The 19,778-nt window shown below is 37.8% G+C and overlaps 1 protein-coding gene across 1 annotated transcript in view; it reads right to left on the bottom strand.

Annotated features, from left to right (window-relative positions):
* Positions 1–16,800, bottom strand: part of LOC126204149 (dynein regulatory complex subunit 5) — a 139,626-nt gene extending 122,826 nt beyond the window's left edge. The window contains exons 1-3 of the mRNA XM_049938558.1: positions 16,761–16,800; positions 13,003–13,209; positions 7,637–7,782 (exon numbers count right to left, since the gene is read on the bottom strand). Of these exons, the coding sequence (XP_049794515.1) occupies positions 7,637–7,782; positions 13,003–13,183 (327 nt within the window). The 5' untranslated portion in view covers positions 13,184–13,209; positions 16,761–16,800. The remainder of the gene's footprint in view (positions 1–7,636; positions 7,783–13,002; positions 13,210–16,760) is intronic.
* Between the last annotated feature and the right edge of the window lie 2,978 nt (positions 16,801–19,778).

Raw genomic sequence — 19,778 nt, forward strand, 5'->3', positions numbered from 1 at the left:
AACCATTGTAGCAGTATGTGGATGTTCGCCTGTAACCTATTAATGAGTGTTATTGAAGGTTAAACAACAGTACACTGGCCATATAACTGTGTATTATTGGGGAGTTGTGAACACCAAAAGACTGTGAAACGTAATTATGAATCTGTCAGCTACATTATTTACCATAGTCAGTGTCCAAATTACAAGCCCCATTCTTCAGCCAGTGTAGCAACACAATATGTTGACACTGAGGACAACAAATGGAGGAAATAAAGCAGGCGAACTGCTACAAAGTCATACCCAAAAAATCTCACAGGTGGCTTCAATTTTTATCTTGGTGGTTTTGAGTTTCTTGTCTACTGCAACAAATACACCACCTCCATTTGCCATTTGCCTATCCTTCCCATATACACTCAAATTTTCCCCAAAAATGTCCCTGCTATCAATCTCAGGTTTCTGTACCTAGTATTATTAGAGGTCCACTGCTTTTTATGAGCGCTTCAAACTCTGGCATATTGTTGTGAGTGAATCGCCAGTTTACCATTAGGTTTTTAATCATCTCACCTGTGGAAGGCTTTCTTGTGATCTTACAATGATACTTTTGAGTTTCTTACAGCTATCATCATCTGGATTGGAGGTAGAGTTGCCTAATCTAAAAAATCCTTGTATTCACCCCACAGACAGTTAACTACCTGAGTAGTAGCCTCTGATGTGTTGTGCACACCTCACCCATTCACGGGGACCCTACAGTTCTCAACCACATATCGCAAGTTCAGGAATCTGCAGCCTTGCTTGTCACAGAATCCTTGAAGGCTCTGTTTCAATCCTTCCACTTGACTCGGAACCAAAGGGCCATGATCAGTTCTGGGGAAAATGTTGCAAATTGTGAGCTTAGTTGAAATCCCTTGAGCAAGGCATGTCTTCTCAACCTTCTCATCAGTCAAGTCAGTGGAATGACCAAAGTATGACGGAGCCCAGATGACAGGCATCATTAGTTCCAACATGCACCACAATCTGCAGTTGGCTGCGCCCTGTTTCCTCAATGGCTGCTGGAACAGCTTCTTCAAAGCCCCCAAGCTTATGTACAGAGTGCACCTGGTGCTATTTCCTGTCCCTTGCTGCCATTTCCCTACAGAGTACGATCATTCTCTGTATGCCTGAACTGCCCGACAATGAATATACTCCAATCATTTGTGTTTGCCTCCTCTTGACAACAGACAAAACTTATATCCCAAAACAGGTGACGTGAGTTCCACTGACTAAGTTTCAGTTTCAGTGAAAACAGCACCTCAGACTTGTTAGTTAGGGGGATCAGTACACCAACCTGAGTTTCCCTGGTTACCGTCCAGCCTGTACAGGACACCTAGATCTATCATTGACACACCACTTGCTGTCAAGTGGACGAGTAATGACAGATCCTGTACTTTCTGCAGAGGAAACAGGATCCACAGGAGAGGATATTACATAAGGTACCTCTGCTAGTGGAATCACAGGAACACAACTCTCAGGACCTCTTTCAATACATCGATCCGCAGCAGCGGCCAGTCATTTGAGAGAAGTCAGAGTGACTTTCAGGTACTTTCAGACATCAACCAATTAATCCTGCATTTCAGAACAGCATTCACCATGGGGCTTCATTTCGGCTGGTGCAATGTATTACAAGGCTGTGAACAAATAACTTTAAATTAAGCCCTCTGATTATGGTTTAATCTTCTGAGCTAAAACGTTGGTAATTTCCTATAAGAATTGAAGCAAATACACAAAAAGAGATTTCTATTAAGGCAACACAAAAACCTATCGTGAAAATTGTTAGTTTCCTAAAACATTTTGAGGTTAACTACAGCTGTTAGCAAACATGAAAACAGAGTTAATTTATAATAAATGCAGATAACATATGGAGCCACTCCTCTTTAAGGGAAAACTAGATGTAGCACAATTGTTAGTTAGATTTATTACAAATTGGTTGTAGATTATGAAAAGGACAATGGTAGCTTCTGACAGTTCTCAAAAATCCACATCTATTTGCATTCATATACAATGAAATTCAGGGCTGATGTATTCTTTGGCAGAACTGTGAATCACAAATGCTGATTTGCTGTCAAATAAGTTATATATCCAAAACACTCGTACCAGTAACTTATGAAAAGATAGTTTTGTAAGCGACAAATATTCTAAAAAATAACCTATTTATTGCATCATTGTACAATGAAATTAGAGAATAATAGTTTTCAACAAGGATAGGTGTACTGTTCTCAAAAATTTTAAAAGAGAAAAATTAAGTTTAAGCTTATAATTGATGATAACAGTACAAGTCCATCGCAGCACTCGCAAATGTTTGAAATTTCACAACATATCACAATACAAACGGGTATTAATATAATCAATGAAAGATTATGCAGAAGCAATGCAAACAGTAAAATATGTGAATATAGAACTTCAAACCAACACAGGAATCTCATACATGCAGTCTCTCACAAAGGAAAGTTCCAAAGTTTGCTTTTGTATATAAATAAATGTGCATATTGTACAGATTTTCACTTAGCTGTTTCTGTGCACACTTCTACGCTGGGGTACTGAAGAAGAACATTGTAACATGAGTTTGTCTTGGTCAAAATTGCTAAAATGTGCTGCACCAACAAAGCACATCCTCTACCTGTTGCAGCTAACAATGATGTTGCAAGAATAACACAGCTCCAGAGTGGTCTTGTGGAATTTGAACAAACCTCACTAGTGGTGTGTGTATGAACCTCATAAGTTTGTTAAATTCTTTTTGTGTGTTAAAGTGCTTCTAATATGCCTCCAATTAAAAGTTCCAGAAGTGTACCTCTTGCACAATGGATAAAAGGAAAGAATTTTATCAGGTCAGATGGAGATATTGTACTCTGTGAGTGTTGTAGTAAACAAGTAAGCTATTCTTTTTTGGAAAATATTCTGTGGCACTTGTCTTTTATATATAAAATTGTTTTAAATAGTTAATTAAATAAGGATGCCAGTTTTTAAAAAAAAACATATCGACATAACCGAAGATCTCTTATAATTTCAGATAAACTGTACTAAAAACTCAAGCCAAACAGCATGTCAGATCAGCACCATATATTGCAAGAATCGAATAATGAAAGAATCTGTACCACACTAAATCTATTCACTTATTACTGCTCCCACACCTAATGCATTTTACATGGATCTGTGTAATGCTTTTGTAGAAGCACTTGCAGAGTGACAGCAACTGCTTTGAAGCTCGTGTTAACAGGGAGAGGAAAGGAGAGATATGTATCATCTAAAAAGATGACTACTCCTATATAAGAATGTAGGCTTCCATGGTCAGTGCCATAGTGATTAAAATTCTTCTGGGTATTATGCTGTGTCATTGCTCAAAACTAACAACAATAATAAACTGAAACTGACATTTCAGCCGAATTGCAACAGCCTTCCTCAGGGCATGACTGGTTTTGCATGGGGATAGGTGCTTCTATTTATTACCGACTGTCGATGTCTGATGTCACTGTTGTAAAACTTTTAATTGGCCCTCTAATATGATTGGCTAGTCATGACATGAGGGAAGATGGAAGGAAAGAGGCTATTCGTGGATGTCCATATCATCAATGATTGGTAGCTGTCCGCCAATCAGCGTTCGGCTTCTGGTCAGCAAGGTTTCCTCCTGGTGTACGCAGAAGTGGACTGATAGTTGCTCTACAGCTGTTTGTGCAGATACGTCCTTATCTCGTGTAGCTTCTGCCGCACGACCGCTCACAGCCCGTTGGACTGGGATGGCCAGCAACAAGGTCGCCAGGAGTTTGTAGCTATCTTCTCTGTTGATGTTGTCAGGCTGCTTAATAATTTCGATCGCCTCCTGTATTTTGCGTTCTTGTATCCACGGTTCTTTCCCCAGTACTCGGGCTTCCTGGAACCTGATAGGTTGTCCACAGTCACGGTGGTGTTCCCCTATCGCCGATTTATTATGTTGTTGTAATCGTACATAGCGTTCGTGTTCTGCTACTTGTAAGCTGACAGGTCTCCCTGTTTCTCCAATGTAGGCAGCTCCGCACTCACACCGTAGTTCGTAAACACCTGCAGTGTTAAGATTGTTGACTACATCCTTTGTGGAAACTATCATTTCATGGATCCTGTGACTGCTTTGAAAAATCAGTTTGAAACCTCGTTGGCAGAGGACGTTGCCTAGCTGTTCACTGACTCCTTTTACATATGGTAAGTGTACCAGTGGAAGCTTCTCTTCTTTGCCTTCTTCCGTGTTCTGCTCCCTTTGTTTTTAGCTACCTTTCTTATGATGTTGACATCATAGCCATTGGCATGAAATGTGTGTTGTAGCTCCTTTAATTCTTCTTTGATGTTATTTTCATTGCTTATCCAGTAGGGTCGGCAGTTAACGTATGCAGAACAGAATACTTTTGAGTTGGGTGGTGGTGTCTCTCTGCGTGCAGGTACCGATCAGTGTGCGTTGGTTTCCGGTACACTTTGTGTCCCAGTTTACCTTCGGCAGCTCTGTATACTTCCGGATCGAGAAATGGCAAGGTACCATTGTTTTGAGTCTCATGTGTGAACTTTATATTTTTGTGCAGGCTATTTAAGTGCTGGAGGAAGTTTCCCAATTCCGCTTCAGCGTGAGGTCAGATTTTTAGCAATGACGCGGCATAATACCCAGAAGAATTTTAATCACTATGACTACTCCTATTTTAGCTCTCTGTCCACTTAGGTCAACCTTTCTGTGGAAGTTATAACCTCTTAACACGTTTGTGAGATAATTAAAAATTTCTTTCTTGTAAACATAAGCACAAAGGTCTTGCCTGGGCTAGGAGTCCATGAACCCATTCATATTCCACTGTAAAGTAGAAATCATGTTAATGGTGAGGTTTATTACTGTCTTTGCCTTTATCTTTCTGTTGAGATGACAGTATTGTGATAGATGGGGTTTCCTGGTGAGGACTGTGTTTCCTCATCAGATATTGATTTCCTTGTCATCGGTAGTTTGCTTCGGATGAGAACCACCACACAGGATAAGAGCAGCATGGTTTGATGGCTTTATACTACTTTGTTTCAGTTTAGACCTCTTAACCACGCCTTTCTTTTAAGATTGGGAGGATGATGTTATTGGGGAACCACTATTCAGTTTCAGTCCAGCTGACACTAGCGGCAGATTTGGAGCTCGATGAAAAACCGTCTGTGGCCTATGAGGTTTGTGTGAGGAAAATGAATGCCTTTACAGCAACTCTACCACTGCAAGAGCACTTGCTTGTGATAGTGTTTCTAGCAGCTTCCATTGCTAGAGTATGCATTGAGAACTCTCTTTTTCTGAAATTTTGTTTTGGCCACTGCAACAAATATGATATCCTCCCCATGAATCCTACCTTCTGAAACTTCTTGTTATCCAAGAATACTTGACATGCACAGTTCACAACAACATGGATGCCTTTGCTGTTCACATGAATCAAATTAGTGTTCCCATCTTCGGGTGCAACTTTGCCACATTTTCCAAGAGTTACTCAGCCATTGATGTCCATAGTGACGACACTTTAAACAGCACATTGGATTACTGTCTTGTGGTTTCACTTTGAGGCATATGAATCCCAGATTAATGTGCTCAGGCAGCAACAGAGAGCTCAAGGTATGAATAAATTTAGCTGTCTTTTATAATACACCATTCACTAGATTCATTTTGTTCTTGACATCTTTCCTATCGATGTCTTCCCACTCTCCCTTCAGTTCCTCTACATCTATTTGCATCAGGTCTCAGCATGTTACAAACTCTTGCTAGAATTAAATGTTGTGAAATTCAGTAACAATTAGGTATTCCCCAAGAGTTTTCATTTTCTGTAGTAGTTCAGCTTTACATAACTTGGCACTTTGCACAAATAATGTAATGTTCTTTAAGTGCATGACCAATATTAGTTTGCCTGCTACACAAACTAAACCTTTATTTATACAAAAAGGCAACACTTTTTTGAAGATCCTGTTCTGTCTCTTAATAATCAAAAACACATTTTGGGAACTGTAAATGTCCTTTTACTCACAAACAGCTTCCCCAGAGGTTGCCCACTATTGACTGTTTCACCTCAACTGCCGTCTGCTTCATTGGCACATTGCACCTAACTGAGAATGAGGTTTTTCTTTATAGAGGTATCTATCATCCTCATGATCCACGCATTTATGTCAAGGTCTCATTCCCTGTGACACACAATATTCCACCACCACACTATATGAAGCTTACTGAAGCATGCTGAGAGCTTACAGTTACGGAGGGCTGGTGGCACTCACCAGTCCTCACCTCAGAAAACTTGGGTTTGCCAAACCTGACCAAGCAAAGTGGCACAGTAGTTAGCACACTGTACTCACATTTGGAAGGGCGATGGTTCAAACCCAGGTCCGGCCATTCTGATTTAAGTTTTCCACGATTACCCTAAATCATTTCAGCCAAATGCCAAAATGGTTCCTTTGAAAGGGCATGGTTGATTTCCTTCCCCATTATTCCCCAATCTGATGACCTCGCTGTTTGGTCCTGTTCTCCAAATCAACTAACCAAATCTGTACCCAAGTGACAAACTGTCTAAGGTATTATCCATTCTGCACAAACAAGTAGGCACATATGGCTTATAGAAAGCCGTAGATGTGACAAGCATAATCCCCCACTGCCCATTTGTCTTCTAGTGTATTTATTTCCCCCATTTCAGTCAACTGTTCTTGACACTTCCTTTGGTACTCTCAGCAACTTCTGGTTCTTTCAATTTATCCAATCCCCATGTCTACACTCTTTATCCACTGCTACTTCTCCTGTTTTAATCCGTAGCTCATCAGCAACTGATTAGGGTCAGAGTCCATATCTGCACGTGAATACGTGTTGCATTTTAAATCTGGTTTCAAAATCTCCATCCTGCCATTATGTAACCCTTCTCAAACATTATGATGTCTCCAGCTCTATTCCACATATACAACCCACTTCATAATTATTATACTTGATGTTAACAATCATTAAACTATGCACTGAGCAGAAAAATTTCACCAGGCACCTTGCCCTTTCATTCTTTTTCCCTAGTTCATGCCCTTCTACTACTTTTTTTCTCTTCCCTTTCCTAGTACTGAGTTCCAGTCCCCGTACCCATGGAAGGAACTATTCGTTCTGTAACAAAGATTGTGTGTGTGTCTCTTTTACTTTTATATGTGTCTATTGGCAGTATTTTGCCTCCTGAAGGTAAGTTATAAATTCATCACAGATTTTTTTAAAGTACTGAATAAGTCTGATAATTTTATTTGTAGTTTCAATGTAACTACAGCAAAAGATTATTAAAAACTGATCTTAAAACAGTCTAAGTCAGTTTTTAATTATATTTGGTATATATTGATTAAATCCTTTTCAGACAAAAATGCCAGTCATGAGTTGGAACATTGATGAAGTAATACCTCAGGCTATTGACGTAATTTGACCAACTAAATAAAATACTTAATGGCCTTCTGAAAGATGATGACTGAGAAAGACATTAATAGATCAGGACTGAAAACAAATCCGACTAGGGAAGAACTTCAGGAAGCATTTATTCATGAAATAAAATTATTGTAACAGCCTTGTGGAATATGGAAAACCTACATTTATGGTTCAAGGAAGAGAGAGCAAAAATTAAATACATTTGAGTGGAATAATGCAACTTACACTTTTCCAACGGTTACGAGCACTTCTTTCCCAGTAAATTCCATCTCTAATCAGTGGGACAGTAAGTTTTACAGGAAGATCAGTTGGTAATGTTTCCAGTAACAGGTCAAGTTCTTCTGGTGGCAGTAAATCTAGTACTGGCCTGTCTGTAACAGTTAAGAATTACTGAAAAAATTGATAGGATCTACTTTCAGGATACATATAAATATACATATATAATTAAATCACTATAATTGCATACCATGATTGCATTAGCACATATTAACACTTATGTTGTAAGAATAATGACAAATTATAAAAGACATAATATTAATACAAAAAGTCCCATAATGCAATTATCTGTATTTGGAGAAAAACGTACGATAGAACTATTACTCCACAATCTTAAAATGTTAATGAACTTATAATACAGTTGAAATTTCATGTGGAAAAGCTGTGTTGAATGCATCCATGCATTACACATAGTATTAAGCTCCGGAAATGAGGTGTTTTTAACTGTGCATGCACATTAACTTTGTCCACAGTGGCTATTTTACTGATTGTTTTAGCAAGTCCAGTATGTTCATTGCTCCATAATGTATTCTATTTATTCACGAGAGAGATAATTATTGTATGACGTCAAGATTCTTTATAGTTATCATCTAAAATTTGTTAATGTTATCTCAACTAGAAGACAGTTTGATCCAAAATTATTAACTAACACCATTCAGTTTATTATTTTAATTTCAAATGGATAAATGAGGAAACTAAAACTAGTTTTTGGAATGACTACTACAATGACAATAACAATAACAACAGCAATGATTTGCTTTAGTGTTGTTTAATGATCAATGTATCATTCTCTTTTTTTTTTCGTTTCTCCTCCTGTGAAATTACCTAGGTGGTTCAGTTTTTCCTGTACTGCAGGCTCTCTACCATTCTGGGAAAATCTCATTGCACATAATGTCTTTTCTGTCCATGACTGAATAAGTGATTTTTTTTTCTTTTTGCTGTCATTATGAGCAAAATTACAGAAAAGTCACTCCTGTTGAATTTTTCTACACAATTCAACATAAACTGTAATTACAGCTCACATGTGTTAAATGTCTTACTAGCATAGCAATTCAGCAGTTTGTGAGGAAAAGGAAATTAATTTTCATATTATACTGGTATTGGAGTCAGCACCTGACTGTCTAATATTGACAATGAAAACAATGTTGAGGTACAGAATCATGAAAGATAATTATAAACTTGAGGTATTATGTGAGCTAAAGTTATTATGGCTATGCTCATTCAATTCTCAATATAAAAATAGACCTGATCTGATCAAATGTTAACTACGTACTATATTATTTTTCTATCCATGTTGCAACTATACTTTTAGTTTTTCTGCACACACATCACTGGAGGGTACGTCCAAGATTACAGCTGCATTTTCTCTGTGACAGGTTGAATGGCCACCAGAGTATAATAGTGTTGTTCATGTATAATGTTGTAATTCTTCATCCTTTCCCGGCGATCTGTTGACATCTTAGATATTCGGAAAACCAGCTGGATGTTCGCGTCGTTCTAGCACGATATTTCAACAGCGTGCCTCGCTGTCTTCTTCAGGTGGCGAACATCCGGCTGGATTCCCGAATGTCCAAGATGTCATGTATAATGTTGTTACCAGGCTTGCCACGGCATATATAAGAAGCATCAGATGTTGAGTAATCCCTGTGTAAGTCATGAAATTGCTACATATTCATGCGGGACAGCATTATTGGCACCAAACAGAGTTTGAAAGGGGTCTCATTGCTGGTCTCTTTTGGCTGGCTATTTGAATGGTGTAATATTCTGATTTGTGGAGCATTCAGAGGTTCCAGAGACCCAATGTTGGACTGCATGGGAACATGAGGGCAGCCACATTTACTGTCAAGGTTCCAGTCAACCGTGTCTGACTATCACAACAGAGGACCACTATACTGTGCATCAACCACATCACAACCCGTTGATGTCTGCATCTGCCACTTAAGAACAAGTAACGGACTCGTCCATCTTTCTCTGTCGCCCTGCACCACTAGTTGGAGACAAGCAACAGCCGAACTAGGGAGTAACTGTCCTATGCATAGACTGCCATCAACAGCACAGCACAAAAGCAGCTATGTTTGGAGTGCTGCCATGACTGGGAAGCAAAGACTGCTGATGAATAGCATTGCATTGTATTCAGTGATGAATGGCAGATTTGCACTATCCTGGATGACCATTGTCTGTGACTATGGTGAGGCACGGTGATTTTACTCCTGGCATCAGGGTGTGAGGAGAGTCAGCTGTGACATCAAGTCATGGCTGGTAGTAATTGAGAGAATTATGACAGTGCAACAGAATGTCACTAACATCCTTTGTCCTCATGTATTTCCTTCCACGTGACAGTATCTTGGTGCCAATTTTAAACAGTGCAATTCTTGTCCAGACATGGCACGTGTCTCTATGAACTGTCTGCTTGATGTTGAGGTACACCTGTGGCCAAAAATACCCACAGATCTGGCACCAACATATCATGTGAGGGACCAGCATTAGTGTCAACTCTGTCCCAGTGCCAGTATTAAGGATATCACGTAACAGATACGACAGTTGTGAGTTAGCTTGCCTCAGGAGAGGATACTATGGCTTTATGTCACCCGTCCCAACTGAATCAGTGCACGCATCCAGGCCAGAAGGGGTGCTATGTAATGCTGCCAAATTCTTTGTAAATTTGACTCATTTTGTAATAAAAATGAAACATTTACAATGTGGTTCCAATGAAGAAAATCACAAAAGCAGGTAGTAGTGGAAAAGAGAAAGTGAATGGAGAAATAGTCCATGATGATGGAACAGCACAATAAAGGAAATAAGAAAATAGTATATGGAATGACCAGAAATAGAAGAGGAAAGACTGAGAATGAAAAAATTGGTTTATAAAAATGGGATTGAGAAAGAGGAGGAGGATGACCACAAAGAATTGTGGAGAACATAATGATGTGCTGAGTCCAGGTAGAGATGTGCAGGGATACGAAGATATATAAGGGGCAGTCAAATGAAAATGAGAGATGGAAAAAAAAAGTTAAGCAAACTATTTATTATTTCAAAAGTAACTGTCATAATTGTTAAAACACTTTTGCACTGTGAGATAAGATGGCCAACACCTTCACAGAAAAATGTTTGCAGTGGCCTACGGAACCGTGATTGAATCCAGGCATGCACATCTTTGTCCGAAGCAAATCAGGAGCCATGAATGTCTCTCTTCTGGACCCCAAAAATTGAAGTCACATTGGGAGGGATCAGGACTGTATGGAGGGTGTGTGAGGACTTCCCAGTATAATTAAAATAACTTTGGCAATATGTGGGCAGGCATTATTCTGCAACAGAATGATAACATCTGCCAACACTTCTGGGCATTAGAACTTGATAGCATGCTTCAATTTTTGCGAAATGTCCACATACTGCTGTGCATTAATTGAAGTGCACCATCAAGTCCAAATGTTCAGGAATGTAAATGGATGATGCTGCTCTGTTGCAGAATAATGCCTGCTCGCAAGCTGCAAAGGTTGTTCCGACCACACTGCGGAAGTTTCGCTGGGAAGCTATTACACATTCTCCATGCAGTCCCAATATCTCAAGTGATTTCCAAATTTTTGGCGCCATAAAGAAAGAAATTCACGGCTGTCAATTTGCTTCTGACGGAGACATGCACACCTGTGTACAATCATGGTTCTGTAGGCAATCACAAACATTTTTGCATGAAGCCATTGACCATCTTGTCCCACAATGGGATAAATGTATTAACTGTTATGATGATTACTTTTGATAAATGTGTTAACAGTTAGGGTGATTATTTTTGAAATAATAAACTGTTTACTCACTTTTTCCCATCTGCCTCACTTTCATTTGAATGCCCTTATAGATAGAGGATGAACGAGGAATAGAATATGAAATAATATGAATAGAAGTGAAGGTGGCTCTGATGAACACAATAGGAGGAAAGGTACCAGTGTTTGAGGGCCTAAATAAGGAAATGACCTTGACTGCGTAGAGTTGAGATCAGTATGGAAGGAAATGAGAACTTCAGAAAACTTAAAGAAGGGCATAAGTAACTGCACTTGTCTTCCAGAAGGGAAGACAAAAGGACATAAGAACTATAGCCGGGCATTACTCTTATGTGCCACTCAGCTAAATGTTTTGAGATCCTTGAGAGTCGAATCTGTAGAACAGTTGAAAAGCTGCTGAAAGAACAGTATGGCTTCAGGCAATACCGTAAATATGGGACACATTTACTGATGATCTTCATGAATTAAGGGAAAGCATACAATACTGTATCCATTACTTTTTTTAATGATGATAGATTCCATGATGACAAAACTGGCAAGAGAGATAACACACAGGGTGAGAGCAATGCTTTTTGCTGGTGATTAGATGGTGTTGGGGAACAATGATGAGGAAAGACAGATGAAAATACAAGTTTGGTAACAAGCTGTGCAAGTGAATGGCCTAAAAGGCAATGCAAAGAAATGTGAGAAGCTGGACACAAAAGATAGATCTATAGTAAACACGATACTGGGTAGCCTAAAAGATAATGCAAAGAAATGTGAGAAGTTGGACACAAAAGATAGATAGTAAATATGAAACCGGGTGCAAAAAATGATGGAAAGATTTAACTATCTGTGGAGTAAAATACAAGAAAATGTTATAAATGGCAAAGCGATAAGTGAACATATTATACAAGCTGATAACTTTATGAAGAGTGTGAGAAGAATGATATGGAACAAAGGAATCCTCAAAAAGCTAAGAAAGTAATACACTAAACATAATATATGTCAACTCTACTGTGGGAAGTGAAGTTTTTGGGAAGTTGAATAGGCGAAAGAAATATGGAAAAGAGGAGAAATAAAAAGTGTTATGAAAATAAACGCCTGGAAGGTAATATTCAGGAAAAAGTATTCAAATGATATAGGCTTATGAAGAGAATGCTTGAGAAGAAGATGCCCAAGAAGATGTCTGAGATAAAGATGGAAGGCTAGGGCACAAAATGAAAGTGAAGTGACAAGTGACTAAAATAAGTGGAGGAAAACATTCAGGAAAGGGGTGAAGACTGGGCCAAAGTAGTGAGAGAGAGTAGTGGGAAGACTTGAGAAGATGGAAAGCCTTGTGTTCTAAGTAGTCTCTTCAGTGGTAGGAAACTGTACAATATAATGATGATGATGATGATGATGATGGTGATGGTGATGATCTTCTACATCTACACATATACTCTAAAAGCCACTATACAGTGTGTGGCAGAGAGTATCGTCACCAATACTAGTCATTTCCTTTCCTCTTCATCATCATCAAGTTGAATATCCAAAAATTCAAAGTGAGCAAAATAAATTTACCTTTGAATGAATGTACAAGGCTCTGTACACACAATGTAACTAGAGTTGGCGGTATATCTTCATCCCAAGTGATATTTTCAGCTTTGATGGGTCTTGCATCCTCGCCAACAAGATTCAAAGTTGTCCTGGAGGGTTTATACACCTCATATGCATTCTTTGGGATAGTATGTGGTATTCTCATTTTGACTTAACTGGAACCAGTATATGCTATAAACAGAATACATGTATCACATTATACATTATTTTTTCCATAAGTTGTTTACAAATTACAGATTAAATGATGAGAAACATGAATGAATGAATGAAGTAAAGAAAAAATATAATTATGGTGTCTAAATCTAAATATATACTCTGCAAACGAATGTGACGTAAAATGTAGAGGGTGCTTATCATTATACCACATATTAGTGTCCCAGTGAGAGTGATCTGTAGAAAATTGTACTATAATTCCTTGTTTCTTCAATTATTACTGTTTCTTGAAACTTAGTAAGTGGCTTTCATGGAGCATCTCAGTGACACTCTACCATGGATCAGACACACTAGTCACCATTAGTGCTGCCCTTTTTTGTACATGTTTAATATCCCCCATTAGTCATATCAGACTTGGGTCTCACAAACATGGCAACATTCTAGGATCAGTTGTACAAGTGTTTTGAATGCAACCTGCTTTCTAGATGCATTGCATTTTTTCACTATCCTACCAACAAACTGAAGTCCATCATCAGCTTTACCTACGAGTGATCCTATGGGATCATTCCATTTCATATACATGTAAATTGTTACACCGATATATATGAATGAGATGACTGTTTCCACCTGCGAATCATCGATATTTCAGTCATGGGATGCTATTTTACATTCTGAACATTTCATGCTACTTGCCTATCTTTGATCACTTTGAAATTTTTCAAGGTCTGACTGAGCTCTTGCCCAGCTATTTTCAGACCATACCTACCTATAGATGACTAATCATTTCCTCTGAGGTTACTATTAATAATGAATGCCAGGACATTAAATAGCATGTAAGAAAGAGTCACAACGCACTTCCCTGGGGCATGCTTTAAGTTAATTCCACATCTGTCAATGGCACTCTATTCAAGATAACATACTGCAACCTTCCTATGGCAATATCCACAATTCAGTGACAAATTTCATTTGACATCTTATATGATTGTACTTTTGTTAATAAGTATAGATTAGATATTGAGTCATGTGTTTTCTGGAGTAAAAAATACTGCATCCAGATGACACCATTGATCCATGGCTTTCAGAATGTCATGTGAGAAAAGCAAGGATTCGGTTTCACATGACTGATTTTAGCAGGATACATGCTCATTGACATGGACGAGGTCGCCCAGTTAGAGATATTTCATTATGTTTGAGTGCAGACTATGTTCTAAGATTCTGCAACAGATGGATGTCAAAGATACTAGGCAGTAGTTATGTGGATCACTTTTGTTGCCCTTCCTGTAGATGGATGTCACATGTGCTTTCTTGAACTACTTGGTAAAACCTTTTGTTCAAGGGATCTATGATATATTTTGGTTAGAAAGAGAGGATAGTTCAGATACAACTCTGTATGCAGTCTGACTAGGAATCCACTGGGCCCTGGAGCTTTGTTCAATTTTACGACTTTTAGCTATTTAAGAACTTTCAGCATTGCAGCACGTCGGCAATCGTAAGTGTCAAAATAATTATGAAAAATCCGCCTCGATTGCACAAACTACCTGGTGTTTACCTAGGTTTCAGCGTGGGTAACCACCCCTTCTTCAGAACAAATATAAAACAGCTTGCCTAAATAGGCATAGTCAAAGGCTAAAATCAACACATGCGCGGCTATCGAAATCACTGCGCATGCGCACGGCCAGGAAACGCTCTTCTTATGCATGGGAGCGGCATTACAAAGTTAACACGGATTGGGACCTAACTGATTGCCAAATTTCTTGCACAAATAGCAAATTGAGCAAATGATAAAAGCGAGGATGCGGGAATTAAGACATATTTAATAGCAATGCATGACAAACTTTGTGCACGGATGGTAAATCAGCCACAAGCTAATGTGGAAGCACTAAAATTAGTTAGAAATTACAACTAAACTAAAAAGATAGCTATGCTAAGGACGTTATTGTTAACGGATAAAACTTCACTAATAACGTATGCAGCAGAAACAACCATAGTCGCTACATCGCCATAATACTAAGCGTCTGACCAGGCTGTAATCAGAAGACACTGAAACCTAGGTAAACACCAAGTAGTTTGTGCAATCGAGGTGGATTTTTCATAATTATTTTAGCTATTTCTCACCACCACTTAAAGTAATGTCTATATCATTCATCTTTGCAGTTGTGTGAGAAATTGTGGTCGTATTCCTGGATATTTCTTTGTAAAGACAGATTTGAAAATGGATTTTAGTGTTTCTGCTTTTGCTCTGCTACCTTCAATTTCAGTTACTGTCATCCGCAGATGTCTGGCCATAACTTTGTTGCTACTAACAGACTTTTTAAAGGACCAGAATGTCTTTCAATTTTGTGAGAAGTCTTGTGATAAGATTGTTATTGAAAGCATTGAAGGCTTCATGCATTGCCCTTTTGTCAGTCAAAAGTGTTTCCTTTAGCATCTATCTGTCTACAGCCCTACACCTTGTTTTAACCTAATGTGCATTAGTCATTGTTTCTTCAACAGTTTCTTTACAGAGCCTTTATGCTATTCAATGGCTTTGTAGCAAGTAGGCTATTTCAAAAAGCCCCATACAGTGGACAGTATAATTTATTTTAAGATTTTTTTAATGAAGAATGCGAAAATCATTTTTCTAATTGTTATCATCAAATTTTATTAGTTCCAACTGCAATTCTAACTAAGCTGTAAGTAATCAAACCACTAAGAAAATAATACTGGTAGCAAAAACCAAATGTTAAGTTATTTTCTTCAGCCATTCATGTCTCGTCACCATAGACTGGGATCCAGTCCAACCAATCATTTACAGCACTAACAGACTGTGCTGCAGCACTCATGGTCTAAATTACAACTGAAACTAATACTATTTATTGATTGTCGTATCCAGAAATGATCATGTTCAAAAATATTTAGATGTACATCACACTATACATATATAAATGTTTTTTTCCCTCGTGTGTTCTGGACTGTATTACGGATCCAAATTTTACAGATCAGCAAGACCAAGATATAATTACTTTTTAACATGATCATTTCAGCATGTGTCTGTCAACAAATTTTATTGGTTTTGACTATTAAATGTATTTTCAATTACATAATTCACAGGAAACTTATCATACACACGTTAATGTTAAAAGTTGTATAAGGAATTTCCAAAGCTATTACAGATTGAATTCGCAAAAGAAAACCATTTACAATGCTTCCTTGCACATATTACAAAATCTTTCAGGCTCCTCTTAAACCAAATTTTATTGGTAACAAAATTTTTATGTTTTTCAGTAAGTTATTGGAAATGTGTTCCTAACAGTAAACACCCTTCTGTGTCACAGTAAGCGATACGGAATATTTATTTAGATCTTTTTATTCTTAGTACTGATTCCATGAACTGAGCTGTCTGTTTGAAATATAGATACAACATTAACGACAAATTTTATCTAGGAACAAATATATGTAGTGTAAGTAGTTAGTATACTATGACAGAGTACAAAGCAGCAGAATAATAGTAATAAATAACAGATAACGTGCAACAAGTTGGAGTGGAATGTATAGTAATTACCACAAAAGCAACAATTACTTTGTCTTACATTCAAGGAAAATTAAGACAATTCCTTTGGTTTTGGTAAGATATTATCCTTCTGATAATTATCTTCAGATTTCAACTTTTTATATAATACTGCAAGTATTACTTGTATATTTGTTCTTCCTTGTTAAAATGAATACAAATGTCACCTGTAACAAGAAAATACTAGCCTAATCAATTTATTTAAAACAGACCTTTTTATTAACAGTATGTTAAATATTGCAGAGAACTTTTCTATCAAAGCAAGACTAGATAATGAGTACCTAGTAACAATGCTCAAACAAGAACAACTGGAGCAAGGCTGGGTAGACACGCAAACTCAAAACCACTATTGAATAGCCTAACTTCTCTTATTTTTGTAGACCTTACGCAAAATGTATGCTGGCAGCAGTAGATTCTTACTGCAATCAGATTCAAATCCACTTCTCTAAATTTTCTCAGTAGTGTTTCATGAAAGAACACCGTCTTCCCTCCAGGAAATCTCATTTCAGTTCACAAAGCATCTCCATAATACAAATGATCCTTCAGGCAACAAATCTACCATCTCGCCTCTGAATGGTTCGATGTTTCCCTTTAATATGACCTGATGGGGATGCCAAACACTTCAGCAGTACTCAAGAATGGGTCACACTTGTGTTCTACATGCAGTCTCCTTTACACATGTGCTACACTTCCCTAAGATTCCAATAAACCTTACCTATTACCATCCTCATGTGCTTGTTCCTTTTCAAATCACTTTACTACACTATGCCTAGATACTTAATCTATGTGACTGTCTCAGGGAGCACAGTAACAATGGTGTGTTTGAACTTTACAAGATTGTTTGTCCTACTCATCTGTATTAATTTACATCTATTCATCACGCCAACTAGAAATCCTGTCTGCGTCATCTTACATCCTCCTACAGTCACTCAATGATGACAACTTCTCACACACCACAGCATTGTCAGCAAACAGCCGCAGATTGCTGTTCACCCTGTCCGTCATATCATTTATGGATATAAATAAAAACATAGTAGATGAACAACTAGCTGAAAAGTCAAGGCTCAGTAAAAAATCACACATAACACACAAGATATTGAACTTAATTCATGAAAGGAGAAGATATAAAGTAAGTGAAGTGAGCAAAAAGGAATACAGCCATCTCCAAAATGAGATTGGCAAAGAACAAAATGGTCCTGCTGCAGGAGCCAACAATGTGTGTACAAAGAGTGTGCAGTGATAAATTATGTTTTATAATATAAGTTAACTGGTGTAAACTGCTTATGACCAAAATAATATTGCACAACAGGGCAAAAGGGACCAAGCGAGTGAGGCAGTGCATTTCTGAACACACTGGTTTCATATTTGGGAGGATTTGACTTTGACCTGTGCAGCCATCATTGTTCAGTCTTTTTGCAGTTTCTGTAAACCTTTTCAAGCAAATGCTTGTCCTACACACTTGAAAACATACAGGTACTTACGTATTCTATGTGTATTTATATTTTGAGCTCTCTATTTGCACCACATTATGAAGGAGTCCTGTATCATTGTGAGGTGGATCCCTGGATAAATAAACTAAATAGCAGAGCACAAATGGCTAGAGAAAAACAAAGCTGTAGTAGCATGTGTTATTATATGGAATATAGGTCCACATATAGCAAAACTGAACAAACCTTTGAAAAATGGGAGAAGCAACCATGTGAATACCAAGAGTTCAGATGGAAAGCATGTACTAAATAAAAGGCAGACTGAAAGGTGGGAAAAATACATAAAAGGGTTATATAAAGGGAAGAGATGTTATGATATTACTATGGAAAAGGAAGCAGAAAGGTGGGAGATGTGACTCTGTGAAAAAAATTTGTCAGAGCATCAAAAGATCAATTTATAAATGACCACCAGAGGCAGAGGACATCCATCCAGAATTAAGATTTCTGGGAGCTTCAACCATGACAAAAGTATGGCATCTGGTATGTAAGAGAGATGAGACAGGCAAAATACCACCAGAATGTAACAATTTCCAAAGGTGTGTGTGTGTGTGTGTGTGTGTGTGTGTGTGTGTGTGTGTGTGTGTGTGTGTGTGTGTGAGGGGGGGGGGGTGCTATAAATATTACCAAACTGTATACATACATGAAAATCACAACCATTTATGAAAATAATGGCATACACAGTCTAGGTGATCATATGGGAAGACAGTGAGTAGAAACTGGAAGAACAACAAAATATCTGGCACAGGGTAACTGAAGAAGGAAACTTGGAAATAAGTGTGACAAAAAGTGAGCTAATGAAAATCACTAGGGGAAAATGAAAAAACGAACGATGAAGTTTTAATGGAAAAATTATTAACAAAGTATATGCTTTCAAATAACTAGGAAGTTAGCTAACCAAGATAGGAAGCATTTAGGAATAAAGTTATGTGAGGATAGAAAATTGATCAAAATTTTATTGTTTTGTATCAGCCATAATTAGGAATTGGAAAATATCTGCCAAAGCAGCAACCGTCATATACAAGTCATATTATCTACTTGTTTCAGAATGTTGGACCCAGACGAAGAAGTGAGGCTTAGCGCCGTATACCGATCCTGCCTTGGAGGCGATTAAGTGTGAGATGTGTCTCAGAGCTGGATAGTGACAAATGGTGACGCGAGACTGAACGTACACGTAGTTTATGTATCAGTCGATAGAGGACAGTATTGGGTAGGGGACTGTGATTTAGTTTTGATTGTGCCCACTAGAGTGCACTAAAGTAATAGAATGTTTTTCATAAACTGTTCTAGTATTTTCATAAAGTGTTATTATGTCTTTTTGTGTATGTAAAATGTTATAAATGTGTTTTAGCAGTATGAATGATGCATGAGTGTGGTTTAAGATTAATATGAAGATAATTGTTTAACAAGTTATGTAGTGGGATTTAGTGTGGGAACATTTCGAAGAAGTATGGATGTGGACAAAGGGGATTTTTGTAGAATAGATTTGCAAAGTACGTTTATGGTAAAGGGAAAGTTAATTCAGGTATAAATAACAATAGTAAATAACTTTATGC

The sequence above is a fragment of the Schistocerca nitens genome, chromosome 9 (assembly GCF_023898315.1).
Source record: "Schistocerca nitens isolate TAMUIC-IGC-003100 chromosome 9, iqSchNite1.1, whole genome shotgun sequence".
Lineage (NCBI taxonomy): Eukaryota > Metazoa > Arthropoda > Insecta > Orthoptera > Acrididae > Schistocerca > Schistocerca nitens.